The 16,144-nt window shown below is 50.3% G+C and overlaps 1 protein-coding gene across 1 annotated transcript; it reads left to right on the top strand.

Annotated features, from left to right (window-relative positions):
- The first annotated feature begins 6,428 nt into the window (after window positions 1-6,428).
- Slc22a7 (solute carrier family 22 member 7) lies at window positions 6,429-16,004 on the top strand. The gene is given in 11 exon segments (XM_052743799.1): window positions 6,429-10,367; window positions 10,370-10,527; window positions 11,118-11,221; window positions 11,321-11,497; window positions 13,565-13,751; window positions 14,062-14,171; window positions 14,614-14,828; window positions 14,935-15,043; window positions 15,535-15,643; window positions 15,645-15,742; window positions 15,971-16,004. Coding segments are annotated over 11 exon segments (1,533 nt in total). The 5' UTR covers window positions 6,429-10,135.
- The last annotated feature ends 140 nt before the right edge of the window (window positions 16,005-16,144 follow it).

The following is a 16,144-nucleotide window of genomic DNA, read 5'->3' as shown; positions in this document are numbered from 1 at the left end:
GGGGACGACACAAGTTCAGAGTCACCCCGTGCCGATCTTCGTGCAGCTCTGCAGAGCCTTGCCTACGAATCTGAAACCCAGGAAGTTGTGCAAACAGGGAGAGTTCGCCTGGGATGGTCCCCATTCGTTCCATATCCAAGCCCAACAGAAGAGCCAGGCTCAGTGGCCTCAGGCCTGTAATCCTGGTAGCCACAGGACCTAAAGCAGGGGGAGTTTTTGAAAGCTCAAGGCCAGCCTGGACTACACAGAAAGTTCAGGGCCAGCCTAGACTAAATGTAAGACTGTCTCAGAAAAGAAAGAAAAAGCCATGGCAAGCTATTTGTATTTATTAATTTCACTTATACATGTTTTCAGTGGAATGACAAAATTTTTGAGACAAGGTTTTGCCAGGTAGCCCAGGCTGGCCTCAAATGTGCCATCCTCCTGCTTCAACTTCCCAAGTGCTGGGATCACAGGTGTGTACCACTATGCTTAGTTAGGTGGCGATGTTAACGTCTTTGATATGGAGACACCGCTCTTGACCCTATTTATAATATATGGACTATGCATGGAATTTCTTTTTTTTCCTTTAAAAAAAAAAAAGTATTTCATCTATCTTTCTTCTGTGATGGCAATGGTTTTGGTAAGAGATTGTGGTCCAGGAAAAGAAAGGGCTCAGGAGTGATCTTATTGGCCATTGTTTGGGGTGGTCAGCAAAGCAAGGTCCGTGTGTATGACAAGGACTCCACTGTGGGGTACTGTGAGACTCGAAGGAAGTGCTCATGTTCTTATAGACCAGTCTCCACAACTAAGACAAAGCGATGTGTGAGGCCATGAGGCTCTTGGAACACAAGGCAGTTGGATGCTGAGTGTCTGTAGCCCTAAGGGGGTGGGCTGGATGAAGGGAGGTTGCCATGGGGTGAGACAGGAAGTACCCTTTGTATTTTGAATCCTAAATTCACCATAAGTGAGTCTTTTCACTTAGTGGACAGTTAGTTTCTCCCTGAGGCCTGGCTCTGAGCCACACCTGGGAGGGAAGTGAGACCATCCAGGCTTGAAAGCCTCTCCCTGCCTGGGGGTGCTGCGCTTGGATATGCAGAACCTCAGCATTCCTCTAACCTGAATGCCAGTGGGCTCCGGGGCCTTCGGCAGGGTGTACTTTCTCTTTCCTTCTTGTTTAACATGTCCAGAGCAGGACATACTTGGAGTAAATGCTAAAAGCATATCAAATACAGACAACTCCTGTGCATGACCCTGACCATCGAAAGATCTGTGAACGGCTTGGTGTGTACCATCACGGACCTTTTTTATGTTTATAATAATACCTATCTCTCTCTGTCCATATATATTTCTTATAAATAAAAGAGGAGCATATTATAACTACTGTTCAGAAATGTGACTTTTATTCCCAACAGTATGTGCTGAAATACACTTCCTCCCCGCCCTGTGACGCAGGATCAATCCAGAGTCTTGTGCATCTAGGCAAGTGCTCTCCTGCTGGGCAGTCTCCAGCTTCACTCCATTTCAAAACGGTTATTATTAATTTATAAAATATGCCGGGAGGTGGTGGCGCATGCCTTTAATCCCAGCACTCGGGAGGCAGAGGCAGGTGGATCTCTGAGTTCAAGGCCAGCCTGGTCTACAGAGTGATTTCCAGTATGGCCAGGGCTACACAGAGAAACCCTGTCTCAGGGAAAAACAAGTATTTTGTTGTTATATAATTTACATACAGCTTTCCAACTTAAATTACACAACTCAGTGTGTTCACAGTTGTATAGCCGTGACCACAATCAATTGCAGAGCATTTCCATCATCCACAGAGAAACTCCCTGCCCATTAATTAGCATCTACTCCATTTCTACTTAACCGCATAGCCTTAGGCAGTCACTAATCTGTCTATAGGTCCACCTATTTGGGGGCTGGAATGTAACTCATTTTTGTAGAGTGTTGGTCTACCATACACAAGGCCATGGGTTTGAATCCTGGCCCTGCATAAACTGGGTATGTTGATACCTGCTGCAATCCCAGCACTCAGAGGGCAGAAGGATTAGAAATCCAAGGTCATACTCAGACAGGTAGTGAGTCGAGGCCAGACTGGGTACAGAAAACTTTATCTCAAACCAATAACAACAAAACCCCAACTGCTGATTTTAGACATTTTATATACATAAAATCATATAGGATCATTCTGTGATCTTTCAGTTAGCATAATTTCTTCCCCTTTATAATTTAACAAATGATATTCTACTATATGGACACATGGCATTTTACTTTTCTACTCATAAGTTGATGAACTATTTTGATTATTACAAATAATGCTACTACATGCAAGTTTTTGAATGTGTTTCATTACTTTGTGTGTGTGTGTGTGTGTGTGTGTGTGTGTGTGTGTGTGTGTGTGTGTGTATGTGTGTGTGTGTTGAATTGCTAGGTCATGTGATAATGCCACATTTAACATTTTGAGGAATCACCAATTTTCCATTTTTTTCCATTTGTACCAACAGTAACAATGGCCTCTGTGTTCTTTTTAATGACTATATAATAATGTCACACCACACAAATGTTTTGCATTTAACTTAACCAGTTCCCTACGGGCTTCTCATCATACTGCATCTCACTCATGCCAAAGTGAATATCATGGTTCTGAAGTTCCCTTAGTCCTGAAAATGCTTATCTAGGGATTCCCAGCACAAACCAACGGAAGAAAATAGTATTTTCTTCTATTTTTAAGTTGCTTATTATTGATTGAATGAAAAAATGCCACAGATTACATGTTAATTATGTTGGTGTCCAGCCCATAAATGATTTCTCAGCCTATTTCTTTTCTGAGATAGGGTTTTGTGCAGCCTAGGGTGGCCTCAAACTCCCTATGTAGCTAAGGGTGACTTTTGAATGCCTTTTCCTCCCACCTCCGCCCTCTGAGTGCTGGAGCTATAGGTGTGCTCCATCAGGCTGGCTCCCTCCTCCCGTTTAGTTGGTAAACTATCTGGGCCATTGCTGGGCTGCACCTGCCCAGCACCTTTGTCTGGCACCATACCTTCTCAGATGCAGGGACGAACAGGTATAGTGGTTGGGAATAAACTTTCATTTTCCGTGTGGTATGTCAGACTGGGAACATGAAGAATGACTCCTTGTTGGATGTGCCTCTTTTAAAAAAAATCAAGTGATTATTTTTCATGTTTGGAAGTTTTCAAGGGAGCTGGGCTGTGGTGGCACACACCTTTAATCCCAGCACCTGGGAGGCAGAGGCAGGTGGATATCTGTGAGTTCAAGGCCAGCCTGGTCTACAGAGTGAGTTCCAGACCAGCCAGGGTTATAAAGAGAAACCCTGTCTCAAAAAAAAAAAAAAAAAAAAAAAACTGTTCAAGAGGCTGGAAAGATGGCTCAGCAGTAAGAGCATTGACTGTTCTTCCAGAGGACCTGGGTTCAATTCCCAGCACCCACATGGCAGCTCACGACTGCCTGTCACTCCATTTCCAGGGGACCTGAGGCCCCTTTCTGGCCTCTGCAGGCACTAGGTGTGGACAAGATGCGAAGACACATGCAGGCCAAAACATCTATACACATACAAGAGCTAGAGAGTTTTATAACTAAAAAGCTTTCAAGGTGGTGACGAGTTGGGTGGAGTGGTAGCCGCTAAAGCGTGAGGATAGGCAGGTCCTCAGAACCCACATAAAGCCAGAACTTCCTGAGCATCTGCACTCCCAGCCCACCTGCACTGAGATGGGACCAGCTAGCAAGGCACACATAGTGACAGACAGCAAGAGACGGAAAGTGAAGAGTAATGTCCAAAGATGTCCTGACTTCCACATGTGTGCCTGCACACACACACACACACACACAGAGGCACACATGCAAAGATTTAAAATTACCTTTCAAAATACATATGTGCAAGATAAAACAAACTAGCAGGTGTGGTGGCGCACGCCTTTAACCTCAGGAGGCAGAGGCAGGCAGAGCTTTGTGAATTCAAGGTTAGCCTGGTCTACATAGTGAGTTCCAGCCCAGCCAGGGCTATGTAGTGAGACCCTGCCTCAAACAAACAAACAAGTAAATGAATGAATAAACTGTATTTTAGGAAATCACTGTGTAGCAAAATAAATGTACACAATGTATTTCATAGGGTACAAAAATTATAATATCAAATACAAAGAAAAAATGAAAGAAAAGCAAACAACCGAGACCACTGTGTCAAAGAAGCCGCTGGTGAAGGGGACGAGAAGACCCCCGCGGCGGCTATGCCCACGCTTCTCAGCTGCCCAGTGTCTCGTCTTCATGCCCGGTTTCTGTCTTGCGTGCGTCTCTATCCACTGTCCAGCATTCACGAGGAAGATTGGCTTATCATGTTTAAATAGTGAGGAAATGTCAGCCATGAGCAGGTCATCAGGGCTGGTAACACGAGCAGCTGAATGTAACTAAGGAAGACTCGGGGTGAGGGACCGGGCTCCACATGGAGGTTGGGAAGATCTCGGGGTGAGGGACCGGGCTCCACATGGAGGTCGGGAAGATCTCGGGGTGAGGGACTGTCTCCACATACCTCTTGTTGGCAAGATGAAACTATTATTTAGACAAATCCTTCTGCCAGAACCAATTGTTGAATGATTGGAGTCAGGAATCAGATCTGTGGAGGTTCAAATGCATGCCCCTCGGGGATGGTAGCTGCAGGCTGGAGGACACCTTTCTCCTGGGGCGCACTGGCTCCTCTGGATCCTTCTCCGAGCTCACAGATTACCCGCTTGCTCCCCGTCTGGCCAGCACGATGCCTGGGTGTCTTTCTTCCGCTCTGCAGCTCTCAGCATATCTGAAGCAAAAGGAACCCCAGCTCAAGCTTCTCAGTAAGGGCTGACTGGGCTTCACTGCAAACCCTCGCCTCGCCGCAGCTCCTGCATCGCAATGTGCCTCTTGAACCAGATTCTGGACCAGCAGGAGTGAGCAGCTGAACAGGACAGGACACTCCCCGCTGAACCTCCAGCTGAGCAATGTGCACAGGCGTGAGTGGCGGTAGCTCATTGGTCACAGGCACAAACCAGGGAGTACAAGGTGGGGGTAGAGACTGAGCAGGCCCGGGTCCTGCAAGGGTGGGCTACGCCATGTAAGACAGTAAGGGGACTCCAGAGACCCTCTGCTCAGGCCCTTCCCTAGGATCCCAAGACATGCCGAAGTCCAACTCAGTTGTAGGAACTACCTGACGCCCACAGACAAGAATCTGTTCATCATGCGGGCCGTGGTGGCACTCGCCTTTAATCCCAATAGTCGAAAGGCAGAGGCAGGTGGATGAGTTTGAGGCCAGTCTGGTCTACAGAGTGAGTTTCAGGACAGCCAGAGCTGCACAGAGAAACTCTGCTTTGGGGGGGGAAAATCCCCTGGTACAAATCTCCCAACTCTCTCTAAGAAAGCTTCCTCTTTTCTGTTCTGTGGTCAAAGACAAGACTGAGACAGAGACCCAGAGAGAGGCTTGGCTTAGACAAGGTCATCTAGTCTAGATGGAGACATAGAACAGTGGGAGGGGCTTTTTAAAAAGATTTATTTTTGCCGGGTGGTGGTGACGCACACCTTTAATCTCGCACCAGGAGGCAGAGGCTAGAGGATCTGAGTTTGAGACCAGCCTAGTCTACAAAGTTCTAGGACAGCCAGGTCTACACAGAGAAATCCTGTCTCAAAAAGCCAAAAGAAAAAATATTTATTTTTATTTTGTATGTGTGAATATTAATGCCTGCACCTATCTATGTACACGGTGTACATGCAGTGCCTGTGGAGGCCAGGAGAGGGCACTGGATCCCCTAGAATTGGAGTTACAGATGGTTGTGAGCCACCATGTGGGTGCTGAGAACTGAACCCAGGTCCTCTGCAAGAGCAGCAAGTGCTTTAACCACTGGGCCATCTCTCCAGCCCAGAAGGAGCTCATGTCAAGTGGAGGGGACACCCTAGAGAAGAAACTAAGATGTCCCCGGTCACTGGGTACAGGGTCTGCTGAGATTTCCCATTGGCTTCTCATGGAGGCCAGAACAAGTGCTAGCCAGGACTGAAGCCAGGATCGTTCACACCTGTAACCTCAGCACTCCACAGCTGAGGAAGGAGAAACACCCTGGATTCAAGGACAGCCTGGGCTACACAGTGAGACGCTATCTCAGAATGAGGGAGGGAGGGAGGAAGAAAAGGAAGGAGGGAGGGATGGAGGGAAGGAGGGAAGAAAAGGAAGGAGGGAGGGATGGAGGGAGGGATGGAGGGAAGGAGGGAAGAAAAGGAAGGAGGGAGGGATGGAGGGAGGGATGGAGGGAAGGAGGGAAGAAAAGGAAGGAGGGAGGGATGGAGGGAAGGAGGGAAGAAAAGGAAGGAGGGAGGGATGGAGGGAGGGAGGAAGGAGGGAGGGATGGAGGGAAGGAGGGAAGAAAAGGAAGGAGGGAGGGATGGAGGGAGGGAGGAAGGAGGGAGGAAACATAAAAGCTGAGGTCATGGCTAAAGGAGAGTCAGGGTGTCCCTTTTCCTTTCCCAACAGTATTGAGGCAGACATTGATGGTGATGAGTAGAGAATATGCAGGCTCTGAAAACTCAGCCAGGAGCGAGAGGGAAATAGTCTACAAGCCCAGTCTCAGCAGCTCACTACACATATACACACACACCTACATACACTTACACACACACACACACACACACACACATACCTACACACATAGACTCAATACACACACACACCTACACACACTCAATACATACATACACCAACCTGCACACATACATACCTACATACACTTACACACGCTCAATATACACATATACCCACATACATACACACACTTGCACACATACACTCAATACACACATCTCCCCCCCCCCCCACACACACACACACACACACGTGCGTGCACTCCAATTAAAGCTCTTATCAGACTCGGTGCTTCATACCTGTCATCCATATCGTCTTGCGCCTCTAAACACTGTGGTCATTGCCACCATCATTCTCAATGACACTGGAGAAGAGCCCTGCCATGTTGAGGGGGTCAGGGAAGATGAAGCCAAGGTACAAATTCCTCTCTGAAGAAAAGGCTTGCAGGTGTAGATTTACCTATAGCCAAGGTATAAAGAGGGAGAGGTGACCACTGTGTTATTTATTCAATGATAATAATAGTAGTAGTAGTATAACAATAAATCAATCAAATAAAATGCCTGAGTTAGGCACTGCAGTTCTTGCCTTGAATCCCAACACTTGGGATGTAGAGACAAGATCATGAATTCAAGGTCATCCTCAGGAACATAGTGAGTTTAAGGTCAACCTTGGCTACGAGAGACCCTGTCTCAAAAAAACAAAACAAAAACAAGAAAAACCACAATAACTAAATACAACGGCAGTGTGACGGTCCTGCTGAGACCTTCACTAGCTCCCATTGCTGGAGGCGTGCGGTGGTGTGAAAGAAAATGCCCCCCAAAGGGCGTGGCATTATTAGGAGGTGTGGCCTTGTTGGAGGAAGTGTGTCACTGTGGGGGTGGGCTTTGAGGTTTCCTATGCTCAGGATACCATCCAGTGTCTAAGTTGACTTCCTGTTGCCTCTAAGATGTAGGACTCTCAGCTCCAGTACTACATCTTGTCTGCACGCCTCTATGATGATAATGGACTGAACCTCTGAAACTGTAAGCGAGCCGTCCCAGTTAAAAGTTTTCTTTACAAGAGTTGCTGTGGTCATGGTGTCTCTTCACAGCAATAGAAACCTTAACTAAGACAGGCGGAAAGTCCTGGTCTTCAGCTGAGGCTGTTTGACCTCCCAGGACTTAGCCCCTTTCCTCAGCCCACTCATGACCCCTCTTCAACAGAGGCACACACACACTTTCCTCAGGTTTGTAACCTGGCTGAACCTTCCGTGGATCCCCTACGGGCAGAAACTTGTCTGAAGCATCTCTGCGTCCTGCGGAATGCCTGAGATGCATTAGACTAAGCAAGCATCTGTCCTTTTAACCCTGCACCAGCCCCTCTTTCCTGCCTATCAGCACACACCAAACAACAACCCGACCATCACCGTGTGCCTATCAGCACACACCAAACAACAACCCGACCATCACCGTGTGCCTATCAGCACACACCAAACAACAACCCGACCATCACCGTGTGCCTATCAGCACACACCAAACAACAACCCGACCATCACCGTGTGCCTATCAGCACACACCAAACAACAACCCGACCATCACCGTGTGCCTATCAGCACACACCAAACAACAACCCGACCATCACCGTGTGCCTATCAGCACACACCAAACAACAACCCGACCATCACCGTGTGCCTATCAGCACACACCAAACAACCCCACCATCACCGTGTGCCTATCAGCACACACCAAACGTTGCAGATCGAGTCCCTCTGAGCCATCTCTGTGAGTGTCTGGGGCAGCCTGGAGCTGACTGGCACAGATCCTGTCAGCAGCTCGGGTGTGTGGGACTGTGTTCCTGGGTTTCTTGGCTCTCTGGCTTTGTCATTGTACAAACCCAACAGGTCCCCACCCTGTCTTTGGTTTCTTTATCTGTTCAAAGTGGGAGATAGATCAAACAGTGCTTTGTAAATTTTTAAAAAATATAGTAGATCTTTTCTCAAAGAATACCCAAGGGGGCTTTGGCATTTGGGGAATCAGCTTCAGTGTCTGTTATTTTGATGAAACACCATGACCAAAAGCAACTTGGGGAGGAAAGGGCATATTTCACCTCTATGTTGTAGTTCGTCACTGAAGGAAGTCAGGACAGGAACTCAAACAGGGCAGGATCCTGGAGGCAGGAGCTGATGCAGAGGCTGTGGAGGGGTGCTGCTTACTGGCTTGTTCAGTCTGCTTTCTTATAGTTATAGAACCGAGGGCCACGTGTGCAGGGATGGCACCACCCACAATGGACTGGGCCCTCCCTCGATCAGTGATTAAGAAAATGCTCTACAGACTTCCTGCCTACAGCTTGTAGCTAGAGTTTTCCTGCCTGGCCCACAGTCAGGATAAATCTCTCTCACCTGCCAGCCCCACAGCCTCTCAGACCCGACCAAGTAAACACAGAGACTTATATTGGTTACAAACTGTATGGCCGTACCAGGCTTCTTGCTAACTGTTCTTACAGCTTAAATTAATCCATTTCCATTAATCTATACCTTGCCACGTGGCTCGTGGCTTACCGGCATCTTCACATGCTGTTTCTCATCATGGCGGCTGGCAGTGTCTCTCTGACTCAGCCTTCCACTTCCCAGCTTTATTCTCCTCCTTGTCCCACCTACACTTCCTGCCTAGCCAATGGCCAATCAGTGTTTTATTTATTGACTAATCAGCAACACATTTGCCATACAGAACATCCCACAGCAACAGCTGATAGATATTATGAGACATTTTCTCAGTTAACTCTAGCTTGTGTGAAGTTGACATAAAACTGGCCCAGTAGATGAGAATCAGTGGAGCTTCTCGAAGGTGCTACATGGATTCTTGGCAACTGGGGAAAACAGTACTCCAACGGGTCATCTGGGATGATCTTGAGGAGAGGCAGATTGGATGGCCAAAGAGTGTTCCTGAGACCCCAAGAGGGGCCAGCACAGTCCCAGGGGTGACTTAGGTTGGGGCATCCACTCCAGACATGGGTGAGGGGTATAAGGAAAGCTTGGGGGGTTCAGCAGATGGCTCCCTTACGTAAGTGCAGCCCTCATCCCGAATCCTGGGCTGTAGGCCAAACTATGCTGTGACTGCAAACAGACAAGATTGACCTAAAGCTTCACAGGACAAAGGCCATCCAGGACAACAGGTGCTGTGTCCAGGGCACCTCCTCCTCTAGATGGCCTTGACACTATAATAAGTAGCTAGGGTCCCAGTGCCTTCTTGGCACCCAGCTACCCTCCTATGTTGGCCCTTGGCTCTCTTGCCTGGCTTCTGAGGTCCACCGTATGAAGGCCAGATCCATGGACACCGTGACCTCTGATGGATGGTAGCCCTTTCCCGTTGGCAGTAGGCTAGTAATGTAAGATCCCTAGAAGTGTGGATGATGGGGGAGGGCTCAGGCCTGGGCCAGCCCCTGAGGGCTGGATTCTGGCTACAGACTCTCCACTCATCAGTACAACCCCTTCCACTTCCAGAGTCCAAAGGTCCATGTGGTGAGCAGGTTGAGCTGTGCTAGACACAACAGAGGGACCTCTGGTGGGTGGGCAGCATGGGCTTTGAGGAGCTCCTGGACAAGGTGGGTGGCTTTGGTCCCTTCCAGCTACGGAATCTGGCACTACTGGCCCTGCCCCGAGTGCTGGTACCCATGCATTTTCTCTTGCCCATCTTCATGGCCTCCGTGCCTGACCACCACTGTGCCCTGCCTGGTGCCCCTGCCAACCTCACTCACCAGGACTTGTGGCTGGAGGCCCATCTACCCCGGGAGACTGATGGCAGCTTTAGCCCTGCCTCCGTTTTGAGCATCCCCAGCCTCTCCCCAATACCACCTTGGGGACAGAGGCACACGGCTCTGGGAAGCCCGAGGATGAGCCCTCCACAGTGCCCTGCTCTCAGGGCTGGGAGTACGACCACTCAGAATTCTCCTCCACCATTGCAACTGAGGTACCTGAGCCAGGGTGAGGGATGTGTGAATGGGTTGGGTCTTTCACTGCCTTGGGGCTTGTTGTGTGGGTGTGAGATAACCGTCCTGGGCTCTCAGAGTTTTTGTTTGCCTGTGTAGAGAGGGTCTATGGATATAAAGCCCTGAGTTGAGTTCTGAGATTGAACTGAGAGGTTCATTTGCTCTGATTCACTGGGAGATGATGAAGGCAGGGGAGGGAGAGCTAAGGGGCTCCCGGGGGGGCTAGTGGGGGGGGTTGGAACAGAAAGCTGAGAAGGATGGAGAAACCGCAGAGGCCTCCATTTCTCTTCTGTCCCTCATTCCAGGCCTAGGTCTGAGATTTCCATAATTCATCCAGAGAGGAAGGGTGGGTGGAGATGGAGGCTCCCCGGGGGGTGGGGGAGAGGCAACAGGATTCCTGGGCAGTGGTGAGGGTCCAGGGAGAGGGAGTCTTCCCTTTCCAAAGCTGAGGTTGCTAGCCAAGGATGGGGGTATCTTCTGGAACATCAAAGTTGCCCTGGAGCCTGGAGAGGAGGGCCTGGCTGGAGAGGGGCTCATACACACCAAAGGCCCCTCCCTTGCCTGTCTGCAGTGGGATCTGGTGTGTGAACAGAGAGGACTGAACAAAATTACATCCACCTGCTTCTTCATCGGTGTGCTGCTGGGGGCTGTGGTGTACGGATACTTGTCGGACAGGTGAGCTGGGTACCAGACAGATAAGGGACCAGGCTGAGGGGACTCTCTCTCAGTGCTGGGACGCCCCAGTGGGATCTGACCTTGCATGGCCCTGTGCAGGTTTGGCCGGCGCCGGCTTCTACTGGTGACCTACGTGAGCTTCCTGGTGCTGAGCTTGGCATGTGCAGCCTCAGTCAACTATATCATGTTTGTCCTCACCCGCACCCTCACTGGCTTAGCCCTAGCTGGGTTCACCATCATTGTGTGGGGTTTTAAAACAGGGGCTGGAGAGGTGGCGTAGTTGGTAACAGCTCACACTGGAGGACCCAAGTTCAATTCCCAGGACACACGTCAGGCAGCATGCAAGTCCAGCTCTAGGGGATCAAATATCTCTGGCCTCTAAGGGCACCTGCACACACACACACACACACACACACACACACACACACACACACACCCCAAGAACAGACACAGACACAGACACAACACACACACACTCAAACACACACACCAAACATAGACACAGACACACAACACAACACACACACACCAAGTACAGACACAGACACACACACAACACACACACACACACACACTCAAATACACACACCAAACACAGACACAGACACACACACAACACACACACACACACACACACACACACACACACACACACACACACACACACTCTCAACTAAAAATAATGAAAACAAACAAAAGAACAGGGAGACTGAAGGAGGGGCTGGGGCTTAGCTCAGTGGTAACCTAGCATATACAAAGCCCTGGGTTTATCCTCGGCACTGAATGAACCAGTCGTGATGGCATATGCCTCTATTCACGATACTTAGAGAGGCATGAGGATCAAGGTCATCCTCAACTACATAGGGAGTTTAAGGGCAGCCTGGGTTACATAAGACCCTGTCTTGGGGAGGGGGAAGTAAAAGAAAAAATATGGCTGTCTTGGAAAATATCTCAGTAGGTAAAATACTTGCCATGCAAAGCCTGAGGATCTGTGTTCAGATCCCCAGCTCCCATGTAAAAAGCATGGCACAGAGATGTGTACTCATAATCCTTTAGGAGATAGGGAGGTAGAGATAGGAAGATCTGGGCTTGCTGGCCAGCCCGTCTACCCAAATCAAGTTCCAGGTTCAGTGAGAGACCCTGTCTCAAAAAACTAAGGTGGAAAGTGATTCAGGAAGACACATGATGTCACCTGAACCTCTGTGTACACATGTGCACACATACAAACATGTACACATGCATATGCCACACACACACACACAGAGACAGAGAGACAGAGACAGAGACAGAGACAGAGAGAAACTAAGAGATGCAGAAACAGAACCAGAGACCAAGAGACAAAAAGGTATCAAGAGGCCTGGCGGTGGTGGCGCACGCCTTTAATCCCAGCACTCGGGAGGCAGAGCCAGGTGGATCTCTGTGAGTTCGAGGCCAGTCTGGGCTACCAAGTGAGTTCCAGGAAAGGCGCAAAGCTACACAGAGAAACCCTGTCTCGAAAAAAAAACAAAAAAAAAAAAACAAAAAAAAAAAGGTATCAAGAGAAGTCAGAAAGACAGAAGCCAACAGAAAGATGCCACAAGACACAGGAGCAGAGAGCAAGACACGAGGAGCTAGAGGCTGAGCCTGGGAGAGGTGGTGAGTACCAGGCCAGGACTGAAAGGTGATTCAGAGGGTCCAGTGGAGACACAGAGACAAGCAGGGACACACAGACAGGAGAGTCAGACACCACCCAGTGGAGGCGGGGTTTGCCTTCAAGGGCCAGCGGACATGGCCAGCAGGGTGCTGGGAACTCAGGCAGAAGAGTGGCGGGCCTAGCAAGGTGGGCATGTTACTGCCCCCAGCGGTGAACTATGTAGCAGTTCATCAGTATCCTTCCGCTGGAAGTGTTGGCTGGTGCTGGGTAGGGGCTAAGGGTTTTGGTTTTTTTTTCATTTTACATACCAACCCCTGTTCCCCATCCCTCCCCTTCTCCCATCCCCATCCCCCCCCTCCCCAGGGGCTAAGGTTTTGAGGGTAAGACCAATTCAGTTGAGTAAGGAAAGGATGCCTTGGAGGACTTAGGGTGGGGTGGGGGAGAGGTAGCTTTATTTTGTTTTGTTTTTCAAGACAGAGTTTCTCTGTGTAGCCCTGGCTGTCCTGGGACTCACTCTGTAGAACAGGCTGGCCTCGAACTTAGAGATCTGCCTGCCTCTGCTTTCCAAGTGCTGGGATTAAAGGCATGTGCCACCACCACCACCACAAGGTAGCTTTTAAATTGGGCTTGAACAGGAGTTCCTGGGGCTGGGCAGTAGGAGATCTGGGGGTGGGGTGTCTTTTCAGGCAGAGGGGACTGCATGCGTGAAGACCTGGAATCTACAGCCTGCGAGCTCAGGAGGTAGAGGTGACTTGCAAGACTTTCTCCCCTAGGTGGGTACCTGAGTCTGCACGATGGCTTCTAACCCAGGGCCGTGTGGAGGAGGCCCAGACATACTTGTTCCGCTGTGCCACGCTCAATGGGAAGCCTGTGGGTGAGGACAGCCTGAGCCAGGAGGTGAGGGTGGCAGTTTTGTATGAGAAAGTGCACAGGGGTGGGTGGGTGGGGACGTTGGGGAGGGTGGGTGTGTCTAAGTGCCCCTTCTCCTGGGTCCACCATATATGACTAGAAAAGCCTTTGCCTTCCAGTGGAGAGAGCCTAGTGTTAGAATAGTCTGCCTGGCTCTGGGGGGGTCATCTCCTTTACTCCAAATCTTCCATGCGTACTCCCACCCCCAGTACTGCTGAGGAGAGAGACAAACACAGAGAGAGCACACTGGCTTCTGAGACAAGCTCTGATGTCACAACCTTGCTTTCTCTCTCACCAGGCCCTGAACAAAGTGGTCGCCATGGAAGGGGGGCAGCAAAGACCCTCATACCTAGACCTGTTCCGAACACCGCAGCTCCGGCATATCTCACTGTGTTGCATGGTGGTGTGGTAAGAGGGGTGTAAGAGGGGCCGAGTCGGGTCTGGCGGAGTGAGGGTGATGGAAGGGGCTGGGTGTGAGAGAGGGGAGTGTAGCTTTGGAGGGTATGAGGATCACTCATGCTCTTGGGGGCAGGGAGGAGAATCTGACTGTCACAGGTCCGGTGGAGTAGGCAGCAGAGACATGCAGGCTCGATTTCGACTCTATGACTTCCTATGTGACCATTCTTATCCTGAGCATCGATTTTTGTGAGACGAACGGGTTGCTGTTCATTCCTGCGTCACAGGGTTGCTACGATGATTAGGGTAAAGGCATTTTGGCCACTGGTAACCTACTTGGGGATTCTGGGTGGCTGGTGGTGAGGGGGATCCTAGGCTGCAGGCTCTGAAGAGCCAAAGGACAAGAGAGGTAGGGCAGGAGAGGGCTCTTGAGGATAACAGGGATTCTGTTCAGGTTTGGAGTGAACTTTCCCTACTATGGCCTGACTCTGGACGTGTCCGGGCTGGGGCTGAACGTGTACCAGGTGCAGCTGATGTTCGGGGCTGTGGAGCTGCCTGCCAAAGTCACAGTCTACTTCCTTGTACATTGCGTGGGACGCCGCCTCACGGAGGCTGGAATGCTGCTGGGGGCCGCTCTGACCTTTGGCATCAGCCTGCTGGTGTCCTTGGGTGAGCTGAGGTCTGGCAGTTTGGCTCTGCCCGGGCCTAGCCTCCGCCTCGAATCCAGGGAGTTCCTGGCATCGGCCCTTTACTACAAGAATCCTTTTCCCTCCAGAGACCAAGTCCTGGATCACTGCTCTGTTGGTGTTGGGAAAAGTGTTTTCTGAAGCTGCTTTCACTACAGCCTACCTGTTCACGTCTGAGTTGTACCCTACTGTGCTCAGGTGAGTTGGGGTCCCAGGCGACTGACCTGCCTTAACGAAGGCATCTGTGGTCACGCACTGCCCTATCCATTCTTTAGCTACAGCCAGATACATTGTGGCTGTTTGCCCAAGTCTTGGAGAACACAGGGAGTTTTATCTTCTGTACTGTGTGACCTTGGGCCAAGGCAGCCTTATGGGGCTTCTTTGAAGAAAACAGTCCCAGGAATACCCATCCTGACCACGGTGTTGCTGAGCCCTTGGGGACTGTCTCTGGGCACAAGGCCAGGGGCTTCCCTCAGATGGCGGCGCCTGTGTGAGCTACAGATCTCCCTTCCACACTATCATCTTGTAGCGGTCCCTGAGTAGCTCTGTCAGAATAGGGTCTCATCCTCTGGAGGGTACTGGTTTAAGAGTTCCTAGTCTAGGTAGTGGGTGAGAAGCTAGTATCAGGGGCTGCCAGCCCAGGAGGGGAGCCTTGTAATGCATGGCCCCCCTCATCCTCTCTTGAGCAGACAGACGGGATTGGGGATCACTGCACTCCTGGGCCGGCTAGGGGCCTCTTTGGCTCCACTGGCGGCCTTGCTGGATGGAGTATGGCTGATGCTGCCCAAATTTGTTTACGGGGGGAATTGCCCTGCTGGCTGCCTGCACTGTACTCCTGCTACCTGAGACAAAGGCAGCCCAGCTGCCAGAGACCATCCAGGATGTGGAAAGAAAGAGGTGTGTGTGTATGTGTGTTTGGGGGAGGTGGGGGGTATTCGTGGGTTCAAATGCCTAAGCCCATGACACTTAGGATGCAAAGCGGAAGACGGTCGCAAAACTACACTTGTGGGAGGGAGTATGTATGCTTGTATGCAAGGAGCTGGGACAAACCCTGAGCCAGCCCTTGTAGGCTCCAGGACTAAACACCATATTCCTGACCCCCTCCTTCCTCATTGTCCTGTCCAGTATTCAGGAAGAAGATACGCCGATCCAGAACTGAGTGAGACTTGAGATAGCCCTCCACAGGAGCTCTACAGGAGCTTGGGACAGAAGGCAGGCTCTTGAAACTGGGACATCACGTCCCTATGCCTAAGGACGGAGTTGCCACTGGCACCTTCTGTATTCATCCTGTCTCCAGTG

The sequence above is a fragment of the Peromyscus californicus genome, unplaced genomic scaffold, assembly GCF_007827085.1.
Source record: "Peromyscus californicus insignis strain IS unplaced genomic scaffold, ASM782708v3 Scaffold_19__1_contigs__length_69161282, whole genome shotgun sequence".
Classification (NCBI taxonomy): Eukaryota; Metazoa; Chordata; class Mammalia; order Rodentia; family Cricetidae; genus Peromyscus; species Peromyscus californicus.
This window is presented reverse-complemented; position numbering and strand designations above follow the sequence as displayed.